We start from the raw sequence: 19817 nt of genomic DNA on the forward strand, positions 1-19817 counted from the left end.
TCTCCTGTCTGGTGCGAGGTCTTCCACCCAGAGCCTTGTTTCTTCCTCTTCACCCGGGCCCTCCACATACTCAGACATACGAATGAGGGGAAGGGTGCCCTCATTTCCATCACCTCCGCTCTGCCTAAAGGCTGATGGGAAGGGAAGCCCCGGGGAAGAACGGAGACTCGGGGGTGTGTAGTAACTTCTGTCAGCCCTGGTCTCCACAAGTCATGGCTGGAGGTCCTGAAAGGCAGGTACAGGGACCGAATCTCTCCTCCTCCTGGTGATCTCCAAAAAGCCATTTAAATAATTTAGGGTGAACCGTAATCATCCTCCAGGTGACACCACCAAGCAGCCACATACCACCTCCCCTTCCCCCACACTAATTAGAGAACATCCCCTGAGAGGCCCCTCAGGTCTCTGTCATCTCCAGACTAAAAGCTGCCATAAAGGCCAGGACAACTGTGGGGCCAATCCGGAGAGGACGCAAAGGCCAAGATCAGGCCCAGAACTGCCCTGGCCTGGGAATGCTGGAGTCCTGGAGCTATGGAGTAAGCCAGGTTCACCAGATCTCCCTCTTCTTCAAGTTCAACTTTACATTATCTTTCCCCTTCAAAGTTTCTAAAGTTTCTGGAACACCCTCCAATCTGCCACCTCAGGGAAGCCACCTCTAAATTAGGAGGGACAGGAAATAGATGTCTCTGCCCACCAAGCCTAACCTTTGTGGCTGCCAGATGTAAAATGTGAGGTAGAGGAGGTACTGGGGATGACAAGGGGCAGAGGAGGCCTGACGACCAAAGTACACGCGCTGGTACAAACCAGACTGAAGCCAGAGCCAAGCTATTCCAAGACGGGGAGGGCATAACCTTGCCGAGGAGGACAGCATTTATACACACGACTGTCCAGCAGCCCCTCCTCCTGCCAGATGAAGGGAGTAGCACCCTGGACTCCCCAGACTCAGATGTGAAGATAACAGAGGGTTGGTGAGTAACCTGTCCCAGGTGCCCCGTGTGGCGCTGACGGATGCTGCTCAAGGTGGCCAGTGAGCAAGAGTGGAGAAAGGAGCTTTGATAATCCTATGCTAACCTCAAACTTAGAAATGCCACAATAAGTATACTGATAAGCATATCACAAATACCACAAACAAAAACATACATTTCAGTTGAGACACAATCAGCTTAAGTCAATGGAACACTAAATGTCTTACACATAACAGGACCACAGGGGGACACTGGGATCCCAGGAGGTGCTGAGACAGAAGCCACGGGGAAAAGGTAAGTGGTGCTCTCCATGAACGGCAGCTGTTGTTGCTACGACCGCAGCAAACTGGCAGATGCCTGGCAGTGGAGGGGCTACCGAGGCCCCAGAACCCTAGGGAGAGGGCTTGAAAAATGACCTGGAATAAGAACCGTATGGCCAGCACCTTAACCCCTCAGTCTGTATGTGTGCTCCATACCGTGTGGAAGGCCCCATTCCAGAAGCAGTGGCATGCCCAGGCATATTCACTGCAGCCACCCACCTACCAAGGCATCTCCCCACATCCCGAACCTCTCCCTTAGCCAGGAATGGGTGATTCGTACCAGGTGGCAGCTGGCCTGTGAGGAGGTCTCGGGACCCAAACACACCCAGTGGCTCAGACACTGCTATGTTCCCAAGAAGGAGCGGTTTCAAGCCATGACGGTCTCTAGGACATACAGCTGTGCCTTATATGCCCGTCACCACTGACCTGTCTCTCCATTCTGGCCACACTTGCCTCCTGTCTCATGAAGAAACGGGACTACTGTGGCTGGATGGCTTCAGGGCCACAAGAAGACACCAACAGAGTAGAGCATACATGTGACCTCTTGAAGCCCTTCCCAGCACCCAAGGACTGGTCACCATGGTCTCTTCCTGGCCCAAACACAAGAATGGGATAACTGTAGCACAGAAGTAGGAAGCAGGATGAGAGTGCCCAGGAGGGACTCTGTAACCTGCTGCTTACACACCCTGTCAGAAAAACTAAACAGGGCTGTGGCCCCCAAAGTAGTTACACACAAAGCCTACTGAAGGCACACCTGATTCTCCAGGGCAGGTGACGTCTGACGGTGCTCCAAGGAGCCCCCCGTACCTGGTACAGGACACACTGAGCCCGTGGATGCCTGAGACCACGCCCAATCTGCCATTGAACTGAATGTTTAGGAGCAGGGTCCTCAGAAGAGCTGACGGGCCTCACAGATCATTCTGATGCACACCAGCATCCGAGAATCATTGTTGGAGAGAGAACTCCTTTTTCAGAAGATCTTTAAGCCCTGAAGATAATTCAACCTTGCTCCCCTTGTCATTTTTTTGTGTATTGCTTTCTCCAGTAAAGAAAATAATTAACCAGGAGAAAAAAAAAAGAAAACCTGAGAGAACATATATGCCTTTTTTTTTTAAGATTTATTTATTTTTATTATTTTATTATTTTATTTATTTATTTATTTTTTAAGATTTATTTATTCATGAGACAGAGAGAGAGCGAGAGAGGCAGAGACAGAGGCAGAGGGAGAAGCAGGCTCCATGCTGGGAGCCTGACATGGGACTCGATCCCGGGTCTCCAGAATCACACCCTGGGCCAAAGGCAGACGCTTAACCGCTGAGCCACCCAGGGATTCCCCATATATGTCTTTTAACAGAAGCATCAAGCCACTGATTTTTATTCACATGCGCACCTACTCTGATTATGTGAACATGTCACATTCAACACATTCTCTTTTGATTTTAGTTCATTATTCTTACCTATTTCCTTAAATTACTGTTGGCTAACAAGGAAAGGACAAAAACTAAGAATCCAAAGGACGGTAAGGACATGATCAGCAATGAGGCTTTTGAGTAAGAACTCTGCCAGGGGCGAGGCCCACTGTCTTCTCCATTTCAGCCTGGGCTTCCTCCACATTCGAGCAGCAAGTGCTCTCACGCAGAGCTAGGGTGACCAGAAGGAAGGAGTGACAGGCAGAGGCTCACGCTGTAGCGCATACGGGGACCACACTCACTGGGATCTTACCAGTTCATGCTTCTCTTGACTCTCCCTGACACCCTACCCCCCCAACCCCCGCCAGGTGAGATGCCCCTCCTGCAGGTCTGCAGAACAGCCCGTGTCTCTCTTGTCGTGGCTCTTGACCACACTGTTCTGGGATTAGAGTCTCATGACCCACAGCTCCCCTTATCTCCTCTGAAGCTGCAGCTGGGCTTGCCCCTGAGTGTGTGAAAAGTAGGGACAGTAGTTGGTTCTGGTGTATACTGCCGTCTTCAGGCCCTGGGAACGTGCAACCAACCAGGCCTGCACCCTAACACAGGCCCCTGTTTGTACACACTATACCATTCCATTTAATTGCTTTGAGCCAGACAGGTTGCTTTATTTAACCAAAAAATGCATTAATAATTTATAAAAGCCATAAAAAAGCCACCATACAAGATAATGAAGAGTGTCACTTTGAAAAGGCTAACTTTTCTTTTAACCACCTGTGACTATGGGCTTTAAGTAACTACAGAGAAGTGTTTTCATTCACACGTGGTCCACGGCATTCTAGCTCTGAGTACAGGATAGGGGCTGCTCAAACGCACATGAACATATAGCCCAGGAGCCCTCAGCCATCCAAAAACCCACAACAGTTTGGAAATCTTCATGTTCTCCTCTGTTAAGGAAAACCACAAGAACACACTAGACCGTTGGCATGTGGGGATTTAGCATTTATAGTTCTATCACCTGGGAATGACTCCAAGGGTTCAGGGCAAGTTTTTGAGACCTAAGTGCTATGAGGCTGGAGTGCGGACAAGTCACCAAGCTGATGAAGAACAGACCCGCCATCGGCACAGCCTTGCTGTTTTCTACTGTCTTCACATGTCGAGGGACTGCACTGTAACTACACTCACACCTCTGAGAATTCACAAAGAACTAGACGATATACTGCCCATGAATGTCAAGGGCAAATGGAATCAACTGACTCCAAACAGACAAATCTGTTTTCAGGAAAAGGGACTAATGCACAGAAGCAGAGGATAAGAGACTTCTCAGATGATAACCATACTCTCATGACAATATCCTCTCTCTGTGGATCCACTCCTTAGGGTCACAAAGACCCTGACCCTCCGTCATGTATATACTAAAGGGACACAACATACATCTTAACCAAGGGAAGACACATAGGCAGGTAAGTGACTAGAAAGCACCGAGGGAGAACTAAACTTAAAAACAAAAATTCCAAGTTACTTTCAACAATAATTTCTTTCCAGAACAAGAAAATGTTTTCTAATTACATTTTGTACCCCTTCTTTATCAACTCCAGACTACCACACCCTTTTCCAAAACTGTCAGACACACACACACACACACACACACACACACACACACACACACACATTCATGTCCTGCGCTTTGCCTCTGCCCCTCAGGCGATTTTAGCCAGCCACTTCTCCAGGTCCTGGATGTCAGCGGAGCCAGTGTCCCCTCTTCCGCCCTTGGCGCTGCACTCCAGAAACTCCACTTTGAGGGGCAATTGTGAGAACTCAAATTCTTTGCCTTTCTTTCCTAGCTGAGCAGGGGCAGTGCTGGAACTGTCCAGTGTGCTGGGGGCCGCAGAACGAGTGACCCGTAAAGTGTTGCTGTGAAACAAAAGAAGAACAAGTCAGGAAGAAGAGAGTAATAACTTTTAAAGAGCAACTAAAGGCCTTTACGAAGCCAAACTCATTCCTAAACATTTCAGCATTCGTTTACATATTAATCATAAAACTGTCAATTATGCTATTAAGACAGCTGAATAATCGTTTGCATTCACAGATTGCTCTCAGACAGCAGAGATGGTGGTCCAGCCTGACTTGGCTTGATAAGAGTAGGTCAATAATGTGCCCAGGTCACACCTTCTCTCAGCCTGGGGCCCCCTTATCCTCTACCACTAGGATCATCTACATGATGCTAGTTTTGAAGTTTTTTTAAAATATGCTGTGTCATAATAACTTAAGTCTCTGCAAGTTATGTGTGGGAAGATACAGTATTTATATTTGTCACGAGTCTATTTGGATACAGAGCTTAGTAAATCCACAAACTCCAGATTCTCAAATCCAGTTTGGGCTCTTTGCCCATGAAAACGTTCCTGATTTAAGCTGTTTTACTGCCACCTGCTGGCCCCAAAACAGCGTGCACAGCAATGCTCATGTGTCTACTTCTCCCACCCTTTCTGCTTTCCAGAAGCAGAGGAATACATGCTCCCAATGTGCTTCCTTACAAAATAAAGCATTTATTGGAGCTGTAGGACTACATGAAAATTAGTGAAGAATCTGCAGAAAAAAATAAATAATACCTTGTCTAGAAAGAAACCTTCACACATGGAAAAATATTTTTAAAAAACAATCAATATAAAATTCAAGATATTAGGGAGGAGCCTATAGGGCCTTCTAAGCAAGGTGGTGGGTCCATGGATATTCATTTTAATATTCTTTAAATTCAACATATGTATCCCTTTATATGTAAAATATTTTACAATAAAAAAAAAAACTTTAAAAGGAAGGAAAAACTCTTTAAAAGGAAAAGCTCTTGTCATAAGTCCATGTGAACATCGTTATTAGCCTTGTTATTCAGAAGACTCTGAAATGCTTCAGGGCTGATAGGACCTGATTCTCACAAACACAGGATTAATCTAAAATCAGACTCCTGGGGCACCTTGCTGGCTCAATCAGAAAGGCATGTGACTCTTGAGCTCAGGGTTGTGAGTTTAAGCCCCACGCTGAGTGTAGAGATTACTAACAAAAATAAACTAAATTTTAAAAATAAAATGTGACTCCTAATTTGATACTAACCTTTCCAACTTCTAACATTTTCCTTCACTAACTTTAATAGTCTATATTGCTTTTTTATGGATCTTCAGAGTGAAAAACAACTGGACTAAGGAAAATATATGTTTAGAACATAGGAAAAGTTCGACCATACTGCTTAAAAGAAAAAACCAAAATGGACGCATAAGTTATGATCATATTTCCCCCCTTCAACAACTGCAACAGAGTTTCTATAAAAAACAAATTATCTAATTGTTCCAATTTCCTTAGCCTAACAAGCAACTTATAGTCTCAAGAGAGTGAACATCAGGACTAAGGGAAGAAATGATAAAGATACAATTTCAAAAGGAACAAAAGACACTTACACTGACATCAGCAAGATGGGAGAATAGGAATTTCTAGCATAAGCCTTCTCATAGAACCATTAATTTGAATAACCACCCATGCGTTAGAGAGAAGCAATGCAGATCTCAGATTACAGCACCTGAGTGTTATACAGAAATATAAAAAGATGCATGGAAGAGAGTAGGAAGGACAATTTCACATTATCCACATTATTTCTCCTGCAAGCACGAAGAGATATGTTTCACTTAGTGGTAGGACAATGAAGTAAGCACTCACTACATCACAGAATCCAACACCAGGCTAGACCCGTGGCCGCAGCCCACTCCTGTGGGACCAAGCTCCAGGACCACCACCATGGACCATAGCACCAGGCCTGCCCCAAGAGATCCAGTTCTAGGCCACCGAAATGGACCCTGGTGCAGGGCCCACTTCTATGAACCCAGGCAGTAGGCCCACACACCCATGGACCTAGGAGCCGGGCCAGTCTGCCCAAGGACTCCAGCAGCCTATCAAAGGCACAGAGTAAAGCACCAATAACTGACCTTAAAGAAATGGAAATCTATTAAATGCCTGACAAAGAATTCAAACTAATAGTTTGAAAGTTCATTGAGCTATAGAAGAGGACAACTCAACAAAATGAGAAAAATAATGAATGAATAAAAATGAAATTTGGGGCCCTTCACTGGCTCAGTTGGTAGAGAATGAGACTCTTGATCTCAGGTTTGTGAGTTCTAGCCCAACGGTGAGCATGGAGCCTACTTTAAAAAAAAAAAAAAGAAAAGAAAAGAAAAAATGAGAAGCTCAACAAAGAGGAGGCCATAAACATTTTTTGATATTCTGGAGCTAAAGAACATAATGACTGATGTGAAATATTCAGAGATCCTTAACAGCAGACAATCAAGCAGAAGAAAGACTCAGAGAGCTTGAATGCAGGTAATTTGAAGTCGTTATCTAATGAGAAGGACAACAAAAAAGAAAGAGTAAAGAGAGACTACATAACTTGTAACACATCATTAAAGGAATCAAGTACAATCATTATGGCAGTCCCAGAAGGAAGAGAGAAAGACAAACAAAGAAAGCTTATTTATAAAGAAATAATACAGAAAATACCAAAATCTGGACAGGGAAATGAACATCCAGGTCCATTAAGCCCAAAGAATCCCAAATAGATTAAACATAGAGTTTCACCAAGACACACTACAATTGACAAAAAGTCAAAGACAGAGAATTTTGAAAGCAGCAAGAGAAAAGCCAATGGTCACAAATATGGAAACCCCACATGAGCAACTTTCTTAGTCTTAGCAGAAACTCTGTATGCCAATAAAGAACAGAATGATATATTCAAAGTGCTGAAAGAAAAAAACCGCCACTAACAATAGTATACCCAGCAAAACTGTCCTTCTGACATGAATGAGAAAAAAATTTCCCAGACACACAAACTCCGAGAGAGTTCATAACCACTACCCCCACCTTGCAAGAAATGCTAAAGGCAGTTCTTCAAGGTGAAACAAAAGGACACTAACAACATGAAAACACATGAAAGTATAAAACTCACTATAACAGTAAGAGTACATTCAAATTCAGAATACTCTAACTCCATAATGGTGACACATAAATCACTTCACTCAAAAGTTAGAGACAAAATATTAAAGGTAACTATGGCTACAATAATTTATTAAAGGGGTGCTTGGGTGGCTCAGTGGTTGAGTGTCTGCCTTTGGCTCCGGTCATGATCCCAGAGTCCTGGGATCGAGTGCCGCATCAGGCTCCCCATAAGGAGCCTGCTTCTCCCTCTGCTTATGTCTCTGTGTCTCTCATGAATAAATAAATAAAATCTAAAAAATATATATATATGTATCAATGGATATACAATATAAAAATGTGAACTGTGGATAAAAATGTGAATTGTGGAATCAATAGTATAAACTGAAGGGGAAGAACTTAATGAATATAATTTTTGTATGCAGTGGAAGCTATCCACTTAAAATAAGATTGCCAATACTATGTTTTATAAAAGTCTCATTGTAATCACAAAGAAAAAAACTTATAGATACACAAATAAAGAGAAAGGAATCAAAGCATAACACCACAAACAAATCATTAAAGAAAGAGAAGAAGAAAGGGGCAAAGGAATTATAAAACAGAACACAACAAAACTAAGTCCTTACCTATCAGTAATTCTTTAAATGTAAATGGTTTAAATTCTCTAATCAAAACAGAGTAGATGAACGTATTAAAAAAAAAAACAAGCTGTCTCCAGGAGACAGACTTTAAAGTTCTAAGTAAAGGGACAGAAAAAGATATACCAAGCAAATGATAAACAAAAGAATAGAGCTGGCTATAGTTATTTCAATAAAACAGACTTTAAGTCAAAAATTGTCATGAAAGACAAAAAAAAGTCATTAAATAATAATAAAGGGTCAATTCATCAAGAGGATTTTGTAACCAAATATGCACCTAACATCGGAGAACCTAAATATATAAAGCAAAGAGTAATAGAACTAAGGAGAGAAATAGATATCAATACAGTAATAGCAGGGGATTTCAATACCACACTTCCAACAATGAATAGATCATCCAGAGAATCAATAAGAAAACAACATATACCAAATATACCTAACAGACAAATACAGAATATTCCATCCAACAACTGCAGAATGCATTCTCTTTAAGTGTACAAAGAACAGTCTCCAGGATAGATAGTATGTTAGGCCACAAACAAGTCAACAAATTTAAGAAGACTGAAATCACATCAAGTATCTTTTCTGACCACAAAGGTATGAACCTAGAAATCAGTAACAGAAGGAATACTGGAAAATTTACAAATATGAGGGGAGTAAATAACACATTTCTGAATAATTTATAGGTCAAGGAAGAATCCAAAGCCAAATAAAAAATAACAAATGAAAATAGAAACCCAACACATCAAACTTATAGGATACAGCAAAAGGCAGTTCTGAGAGGGAAATTTATAGCAATAAACATCTACTCTAAGAAAAAAGAAAGATCTCAGATAAACAACCTAACTTGACACCTCCAGGAACTAGAAAAAGAACAAACTAACCCCAAAATGACCAGAAGGAAGGAAAAAATAAAAGCAGAAACCAATGAAATACAGACTAGAAAACAATAGAAAATATCAGTGAAACAAAGAGTTGTTTTTTCGAAAGATAAACAAAATTGACAAACCTTTAGCAGAGAGAAAGACGGCTAAAATTAATAAAATCAGAAATGAAAAGGGGTAACTTATACTACAGAAATACAAAGGGTAAGAGACTACTGTTAACAAATTAGACATCCAGACAGCCCGGGTGGCTCAGCGGTTTAGCGCCGCCTCTGGTTCAGGGCCTGATCTCGGAGATCCGGGATCAAGTCCCGCGTAGGGCTCCCTGCATGGAGCCTCCTTCTCCCTCTGTCTGTGTATCTGCCTCTCTCTGTCTCTCTCTCTCTCTCTCTCTGTCTCTCATGCATAAATAAATAAAATCTTAAAAAAAAAAAAACAAATTAGACATCCTAGAAGAAATGGATAAATTTCTAGAAACAGACAATATACCAAACTGAATCATGAAAAAACAGAAAATCTGAACAGACCAATAACAAGGAAAGAGACTGAATCAGCAATCAAAAACCATCAACAAAGAAAAGCCCAGGACCAGATGGCTCACTGGTGAATTCTACCAAACATTTCAAGAAGAATCAACACCAATTTTTCTCAAATTCTTCCTAATTAAAGTGGAGGTAACACTTCCAAACTCATTTTACAAGGCCAGCATTACCCTGATATCCAAACCAAATAAGGATACTACAAGAAAAATATAGGCTAATATTCCTAATGAACACGGATGCAAAAGTCCTCAACAAAATACTGGCAAACCAAATTCAACAGTACACACATTAAATGAATTGTACACTATGATCAAATGGGATTTTCTCAAGATAGATAGTTCAACATATACAAACCAATAAAGGTGATACACCTTTACTTTATGATCATCACATTATTGATGATCATCTCAACAGATACAGAAAATCACCTGACAAAGTTCAACATACTTTCATGATCAAAAGTCAGCAAAATGGACACATTTGCTACACATAGCAAAATGTAGCTGAAAATAATGAGGGCCATATATGACAAGCCCACAGAAAGTATCTTATTCAACAGTGAAAAGCTGGAAGCTTTTCCTCTATCATCAAGACAAGGATGCCCACTCTCACCACTTCTATTCAGGGTAGCACTGGAAGTCCTAGATAGACTAATTAGGCAAAGAAAGAAAGAAAAAGCATGAAAATCTGAAAAGAAAATGATTATCTGTTCACAGATGACTTCATCTCATATATATAAATCCGTAAAGACAGCACCAAAAAAAACATAACTACTAAACAAATTCAGTAAAGTTGCAGGATACAAAATCAACATACAAAAATCAGTTATGTTTTATACACTACTAACGAACTATCAGAAATTAAGAATTACCAGTTCTATTTACGGTAGCATCAAAAATATAACACTTAGGCATAAATGTAATGAAGTAGGCAAAAGATCTATATACTGAAAACTTTAAGACATTCATGAAAGAAATTGAAGACATGAATAAAGGAAAAGATATCCCTTATTTTCTTAGATTGGAATAATTAGATATTGTTAAAATCGCCATATGATGCAAAGCCCTCTACAGATGCAATGCAATACTTATCAATACTCCAATGGAATTTTTTACAGAAATAAAAGAAACAATGATAAAATTCATATGGAACCACAAAAGACCCATAATAGCCAAAGTAATCTTGAGTAAAAACACTTAAGCCAGAGGCATCACACTTTCAGATTTCAAATTGTGTAACAAAGCCATAGTAACAAAAACAGTATGATACTGACATAAGAAGACATACGACCAACAGAATAGAATAGATGGGCCAGAAATAAACCCACACATATGGTCCGTTAACCTTTTATGACAAGGATGATGACAAGAAATAGAATTAGTAAAGGATAGTCTCTTCAATAAATGGTGCTAGGAAAACTGAATATCTATATGCAAAAGAATAAAATTAGACCTTTACCTTACACCATACACAAAAATCAACTCAAAATGGATTAAAGACTTACATATAAGACCTAAAACCATAAAAATCCAAGAAGAAAATACAGGGGAGAAGCTCAGTGACCTTGATTGTGGCAATGAATTTTTGGATATGACACCAACAGAAGAAAACATAAATGTGATTGCTAAATTAAATAACTTCTGCAGAGCAAAGGAAACAATCAGTAAAATAGAAAAATAACCTGGAACTGGAAAACATATCTACAAACCATATAGCTGGTAAGGGTTAATATCCAAAATATATAAGGAACTCATACAAGTCAGTAACAAACCCCTAATAATCCAATTGAAAAATGAACAAAGGACAGACATTTCTGAATAGACATTTCTCCAAAGAGGACAAATAGCCAAGAAGTACATGAAAAAGTATGCAACATAACTATCAGGGAAATGCAAATCAAAACCACCATGAGATATCACCTCACATCTGAGGTAATGACTGATAAACACACTAAGTTGTCTGTGGAGATGCAGACAAGGCCAATCCTGGTACATTGTTGGCAGAAATGTAAACTGGTACAGTCACTACAGAAAACAGAATGAAGATTCTTCAAAAAAATTACAAATAAAACTACCACCATATGGTCCAACAATCCCACTTCTGGGTATTTATCCAAAGAAATTAAAATCAGAATCTTGAAAAGGTACTTGCACCACCATGTTCACTGTCACATTATTACAACAGACAATATATGGAAGCAACCTAAGTCCATCAAAGGATGAATGGATAAAGAAAATATAGAACATACACACAATGGAATATTATTCAGCCCTGAAAAAAGAAGGAAATCCTACTATTTACAACAACATGGATGAACCTAAAGGACATTATGCTAAGTGATATAACAAGCACAGACACAGTAAGACTAATAATATATGATCACACTTATATATGGAATCTAAAGCAAACACATGGAAGCAGAGTAGAATAGTGCTTACTAGGATGGGAAGAGGGAGAAATAGAGAGCCTCTGACCATCAAGTCAAAGGTTATAAAGTTTCAGATATGCAGGGGTGCCTGGGTGGCTCAGTCAGTTAAGTGTCTGCCTTTTCAGCACTTGCCTAAGCAGCTCAGGCCATTACCTCAGGGTCCTGGGATGGAGCCCCACCTCGGTCTCCCTGCTTAGTAGAGAGCCAGCTTTTCCTTTTCTGAAACTCTTCTTCTGTCTCGACCCCTCACTCATGCTCACACACACTCTCTCTCTCGCAAGTAAAATCTTTTTGAAAAGGTTTCAGTTATGCAAATAAGTATGTACTAGAGATCTACTACACATCTATAGCTAACAATATTGCATTATATACTTAAAATCTGTAATATGGTAAATCTTAAGTATTCTCATGAAACATTCTCTCTCTCACACACATACACACACGCATACACAAATAATAAAGAGAGTAGGAGGAAACTGAAAAGTAATGGATACTTTTACGGCCTCAATGGTGGTGATGTTTCAAAGGTGGATACTTATCCCCAAAGGCATGGAGTTGTATACATTAACTATGCACAGCTTTTTACATATTGATATTACCCCTCCATAAAAGGGTTTAAAAAAAAATCTCTTTGATATTCATTCAGCTTGAAGGCATGAGGTCTTTGATAAGTCTGATTAAACAGCTAACTTTACTCTTCTATTCATATATTAAAAAGTTTAAAGCATATGGAATTAACTATATCATTCTCAATTAAAAGAAAAAAAAAAAAAAAAAGAGGGATGCCTAGGTGGCTCAGCAGTTAAGCGTCTGCCTTCAGCTCAGGGTGTGATCCTGGAGTTCTGGGATCAGGTCCCACATCAGGCTCCCTACATGGAGCCCGCTTCTCCCTCTGCCTGTCTCTGCCTCTCTCTGTGTGTCTCTCATGAATAAACAAATAAAATCTTTAAAAAATTAAAATTAAAAAAGAAAAGAAACCACAGAAAATAAACAGACCAGGCCTGGTAAAATTTTTCTGTAAAGAGCCATAAATTAAATGTTTATGTAAATTAAATGTGTGTGACACTTAGCTTCTGTCACATATTTTTTCTTATTTTTTTTACCTGCCCTTTAAAAATGTAAAACTATACCTTCTTTGCACACCCTGAGCAGCAGTTTGTCAACCCTAAGCTCCTGAATATAGGAACCACACAACATTTTCCCCTATGGCCATATCCTAAATGCAGTGTTTGCCATCTACTAGATGAATTATATAGGTGCTTGTTAAATGTATAAATGAGTTAGTAAATTCTAGTGGGGAAGAAATGTGCTCAAAGTTGAAATGTTTTTTTAAAGATTTTATTTATTTATTTGAGAGAGCATGAGCAGGGAGCAGGACAGAGGAAGAAGCAAACTCTCCACTGAGCAAGGAGCCCAACTCGAAAAGGGGCTCAATCCCAGGACACTGGGATCATGACTTGAGCCGAAGGCAGACACTTAACCAACTGAGTCACCCAGGCACCCCTCAAAGTTGAATTTATACAATTTTTCCTCATCAGATTCTTTAATAAAAAATAAAAAGTCCTATACGACAGCAACAAGAAAACATAACTTGATTCCTCAAGATGTTGATGGTAGCTCTGAGTAAGCAAGCTATTAGCTAGCTCTTACAAATCGGTAGAGTACAGACATGCTGGATTCCTTAAAATTCAGAAGGTTATTGCTCAACTTACAAATTTTTAAACACTAAAATCAAGCTAAATAATACTACAAAATAGCTGGAAAACAATAAATTAAGTCATAAAATAGTATAATAGACTTTTTAATGCTTTGGAAGCATTCATTTCTCATTCTGGCAACAAAAATTTCCATGGCTTTCAAATTTTTTAGTTTCTAAAACCTTTCTTATCTACTATAAATGAACTAGAAACAGTAGGAAAATAATTGAGCTTACAGTCTCAATAAACCGAGATCTTTCTATAAATTTGTAAAGTATCCCATCCCATTGATGCTTTTTAGAATTCCATTAATTCTTTTGCCAATTATTTAACAAATATATTTCACACTATTCTTTAGACTGTGGTAATCATACACAACCAAAGATCTTAAGTGATATATTCATATTTCCTAAGTTTTAAGATATACATTAATCAATATGACTTATTCATACTCACAGTTCTTTCTCAAGCTGTTGCTGAATTAACTTTGCGGATTTTGCCATTGTAATGTCTGTTAAAAAATAAAGACACCGTTATAGTTTAAACAGAAAGGGTCTTTTCCCAAGACTTACACATATGGAAAGTTCCAATTTAAACTAAGAAATTTCTTTTTTTTTTTTTAAGAGCTTTTTACCATTAGTGGCTTCACTATCAAAGTAAGCTTTATATTTGCATGTATGGGATATCCCACAATAATGCTTACAAGTACATTAAGCTTGTGACCCTAAAACTGACTAGCTCTTTCATCAAAGTTTTCTACATCTTACAGACCTTCTAAATCAACATATAGAGAAGTCCAGCCCGTGTAACAGAAAGAAAACCTACCAGCTTCTTATTTGTAACAAAAGCCTTCACTCTCAACAGAAATATCCTACTTGTCATATTAAAGTAAACCAAGCACATTTCCAGCTGGTACTAAGACAGTATGTCACTCAGGTGCACCTTGGAAAGAGAGAAACACTGGTTTGGCACACAGCAAAAGTCAAATATTTATTACCTTTTATCCTCATACTGAATAGAAGAAAACAGGTCAGGTAATGATCCTAAGATCAATTCCTGATTAGGCATTGTTAGGGTTATTACTACTCGATCACTTCTGAGAAATGTATTGGGTTCTCCATAGGATCAGAATTTTAATCTGAAAGAAGACTGTAAAATCAACTGGTTTTACCCTAAGTTAGAGGTAATGAAACTGAAGCCTCGTTTTATTGGGTGTGACAAAAAAAATATTAATGGTTACGGGGTTAAAGAAACACAACTTGTGTAAACTCCCCTTGATGAAATGTGCTGGAAGGTAAGCTTGTTCGAAAGGAGAGCTTCCCCCCAGCCCTCCACAACTGTGTCAATACTGTCAATCTGACAAACTTAACTTGGTAAATGAAGTAAAATGATTTATGATTTCAAGAAATGCAAACACTGTATCAAAGAAAAGTTGGTAGTAGAACAGGTGTTCCTTAGAACAGCCTGGTAAAATTAATGAAGATGCAGGTATATAAATGATCTTAAGATTTAAAATCCTTCATAGTTCATTAATAATTGCCTGTCATCTCAATAATAACTGTAGATAACTATATTAGCTCCTAGTAGCATTCCCAGAAAAAATCTCAATTATTATTGCTGGAAAACATGATGGCACCTTGCTTATTGCAGGCAATTAAAAATGACGGTGTGTTCTTCAGACTCATGCTGTCAATGAGGACTTGATACAGGAACTCGGCCACATCTTTTACCTCTCGCTGGAAGGCTGCACTATCCACAACAAACACAATAGCCCTGGAGGGGGAGAAAGAAAAGCCACCATAGAAGCATGAGGTACTGCAGCATTATATTGAAAAATCATATCCTTAATTTCATCGAATTCAATCCTAATGAATAACACACAACAGACTCACATGCAAGCATGCACACATATAATCACACCATACAAATACTCACTTAACAAAGGACTACTGAGATGTCAAGTGAAGTGTGTGCATTTTTAATGACTGTGTACTTCTGGTGACTGTACAGTTTGAAATACTATTTATCAAGTTTTATAAGACAACCAAAAACAAAGGACTACTGAGTGTTACTGTCTACCAATGACTGATCTAAAAAGACAAGAAGAAATCATGCCTTCCATCAAAGACCAGGAAATCATTATATACAATACTGTGATAAAATGCTAAAACAGACATATATACCTGCTATAACAGGAACAAAGAGGAAGACCATTCACATGAGAACAAGTCAAGAGGACTTAAAGGAGGATGTCAAGCTGAGCTGGATTTTAGCCAAACAACTGGAACACAGTCTCTCTGGAAAGTAGTATGTGCCGAGCACAAAGGAGTGGGACAACATGGCCTAGAGAACTCAAGGTAGGCTGGTACACAGGGAGGAAACCGGGTCAGGCAGCAAAGGGCAATGACCCACTCATCTACAGTTTTTACTTTTCTGTTACAAAGAATTTTGGTGCTGAATGAAAGACAGATAATTCTAAGAGGGTAATCAAACTAGAAGCATAGTGATCCAACAGGGCCCAATCTAAGGCAGCAACGGTGAGAATCTTCATGTGCCAGAAATAAAGAGGTATCAAAGCTAAAGCAAAGCAATCCAGGAAAAACAGCAGATAACAGACTGTAGGGACCAGGGTCTGAATGCTCATTCATCGCCAGAAATGTGCGATGGCCAACATGCAGCTGTGGAAGTAAACACCCTGCACAAAGCTTACACCTTAAAATCTAGTGGAGGGTGGTATGGGAAAATAATCCAAGAGGAACTGAAATACCAGACCTCCTGTGCCGCACAGATGGGGGGTGGGTATGAATTTAAACTCTTTCATGGTGTATGATGCAGAAAGATTTATATAAAACTGGGGCAAGACTCAATGAACCCCAAGGGCCCCCAGGAGAAGGAAATATGAGCCCTTTCTGGAGAGAGGCTTTCATAGCCTACAGCAGTAAAAAACAGCAATTATAACAACAAAATATTAAAAACACAATACCATTTATATTATCATCCCCCCAAAAATGAAACTTTGATATAAATCTAATAAAATATGTATAAGAACTATATAAGGAAAACTATAAAACTCATCAACAGAATCAAAGCAGAACTAGATATACAGAAATATTCCATCCACAATCATGGATAAGACTAAACAACTTCAAAATATCAGTTCTTCCCAACTTGATCTATAGATTACAATAAAATCCAATCAAAACCTCAGCAACTTAATCTGTGGATGTTGAAAAACTGATTCTGTAGTTTATATAGAGAGGCAAAAGACTCAGAAGAGCCAACACTAAACTAAAGAGCAAAGCTGGAGGACACTGCCCAACTTAGTATGAAGCTTTAGTGAACAAGACAGCATGGTCCTGATGGAAAAAGAGACGAGCAGAACAGAATAAAGTCCAGAAAGAGACTCCTATCTATGTAGTTAGGTGATCTTTGACAAAGGAGGAAAGGCAAATACACATGGTCCCCAACTTACAATACCAACTTAGAACTTTACTTTACAACAATGCAAAAGCAATACACATTCAATAGATTTTGAATTATAATACCTCAGATTTTGAATTTTAATCTTTTCCTGGGCTAGTAATATGCAGTAAAATCGCTCATGATACTGGGCAGCAGAAGAAGCCACTACTCCCAGTCAGGCACTGGGTCAGGAGGGTAAGCAACTGATACACAGAACTATTCTGGTTTTTACTTGTAGTACAGTATTCAACAAATTACACAGAGATATTCAACACTTTATTATAAAATAGACTTTGTGTTAGATAATTTGCCCAACTGTAGGTTAATATAAGTGTTCTGAACACATTTAAGGTAGGCTAATAAGCTAAGTTATGATATTTGGTAGGTGTATTAAATGCATTTTCAACTTCAGATATTTTCAACTTACTATGGGTTTATCAGGATGTAACCCCATCGTAAATCGAGTAAGATCTGTACAACAGAACAAAGATAGCCTTTTCAAATAATGCCAGAATGGCTAAACATCCACATGCAAAAAAATGAATACACATAACAAACAGATACAGACCATATCCTTTTCATAAAAATTAAATCAAAATGTATCACATAAATGTTAACCACAAAATTTTAAAACTCCTGAGAGAGAACACAGGAGAGATTCTAAATATCTTGGGTCTGGCAATGATTTTTTTTAAATGCAACACTAAAGGTACAATCCATGAAAAAGAAAATCAATAAAGTAAGACTTTATTAAAGATAAAAATTTCTGCTCTACAAGAGTCACCATCAAAAGAATGAGAAGATGAACCAAAGACTGGGAGAAAATATTTGCAAAAGATATATTTGACAACAAACTGTTATCCAAAATATATAAAGAACTCTTAAAAACAAACAACCCAATTAAAAAATGGGTCAAAGATCTTTACAGACACCTCACCAAACAAGATCTATAGACAGCAAATATGTCTATGAAGAGATGTTCCACATCCTGTCAATGTCATCAGGGAAATGCAACTTACGGCAGTTAGTTATCACTGCATATCTATTAGAACACCTGAAATCCAGAACACGGACAACACTAAATGCTGGTGAGGATACAGAGCAAGAGGAACTCTTATTGATGGTGGGAATGCAAAATGGTACAGCCACTTTGGAAGACGGTTTGGCAATTTCTCACAAAACTAAACATATTCCTACCATGTGAGTCCTCAACTGCACTCCTTGATATTCACCCAAAAACATGTCCACACAAAAACCTGCATGTGGATGCTTAAAGCAGCTTTCTTCAGAACTGCCAAAACTTGGAAGCAACCAAGAAGTCCTTAAGTAGGTGAATGGATAAACTGTGGTACGTCCAAAGACATATCATTAAGCACTAAAAAGAAATGAGCTATCAAACAATGAAAAAATATGGAAGTAACTTGAATGCATATTAGTAAGTAAAAGAAGTCAGTCTAACAGGCTACATATTATATGATTCCAACTATTTGACATTCTGAAAAAGGCAAAATATGAGGACTATAAAAAGGTGAATAGTTGTCAGGGGTTAGGGAACAAATGGATGAATTAGCAGAACACAGAATTTTTAGGACAGTGAAAATTGTTTAATGCTATAAATTCTGAATACATGTCATTATACACTGGTTCAAATCCGCAGAATGTACAACACCAAGAGTGAATCCTAATGTAAAAAACAGATTCAGAATGATTATGGTGTGTCAGTGTAGGTTCATCAATTATAACAAAGGAATCATTCTGGTGAAGGATGCTTATAATAGGGAAGGCTAACCATGTTGTGTGGGGCGGGGAGTAATACAGGAAATCTTTGGACCTGTTGCTTAAGTTTGCTACGAAGCTAAAACTGCTCTAAAAAATATTGTACTTTTTTAAAAAATCCACACAATAGACAGACTGCTCATCACCCCCATCTCGTGGGCAGGAAAGCAACAACAAAATAAAAGTTAAGACCTCTTCAAAAATAAGGAAAGACAACTGGGCTCTTTCCATAGTTTGGCTATTGTGGACATTGCTACTATAAACATTGGGGTGTAGATGCCCCTTCGAATCATGTTTATATTCTTTGGGTAAATACCTAGTAGTGCAATTGCTGGGTCATAGGATAGTTCTATTTTTAACTTCTTGAGGAACTTCTGTACTGTCTTCCAGAATGGCTTTACCAGCCTGCACTTCCACCAAGAGTGTAAGAGAGTTCCACTTTCTCTGCATTCTTGCCAATGTTTGGTGATTCCTGACTTGTTAATCTTAGCCATTCTGAGGTTGTATCTCACTGTGGTTTTAAGGAGAGCATGTGATGTAATGAGCGCTGGGTATTATATGCAGTGGATGAATAACTGAACTCTATAGCTACATAATGATACACTATTTGTTTTTTTGTTTTAAGATTTTATTTATTCATGAGAGACAGAGAGAGAAATAGAGAGAGGCAGAGACATAGGCAGAGGGAGAAGCAGGCCCCATGCAGGGAACCTGACGTGGAACTCGATCCCGGG

The 19817-nt window shown here is 39.0% G+C and overlaps 1 protein-coding gene across 1 annotated transcript in view; it reads right to left on the minus strand.

The window, feature by feature from the left end:
* Nucleotides 1-3326: 3326 nt before the first annotated feature.
* LOC144293874 (serotransferrin-like) overlaps nucleotides 3327-19817 on the minus strand; it is a 53109-nt gene continuing 36618 nt past the window's right edge. Inside the window, 3 exon segments of the mRNA XM_077865090.1 lie at nucleotides 3327-4602; nucleotides 14302-14356; nucleotides 15482-15618. Of these exon segments, the coding sequence (XP_077721216.1) occupies nucleotides 4389-4602; nucleotides 14302-14356; nucleotides 15482-15618 (406 nt within the window). The 3' untranslated portion in view covers nucleotides 3327-4388.

Source organism: Canis aureus, chromosome 22, assembly GCF_053574225.1.
Source record: "Canis aureus isolate CA01 chromosome 22, VMU_Caureus_v.1.0, whole genome shotgun sequence".
Taxonomy (NCBI): domain Eukaryota; kingdom Metazoa; phylum Chordata; class Mammalia; order Carnivora; family Canidae; genus Canis; species Canis aureus.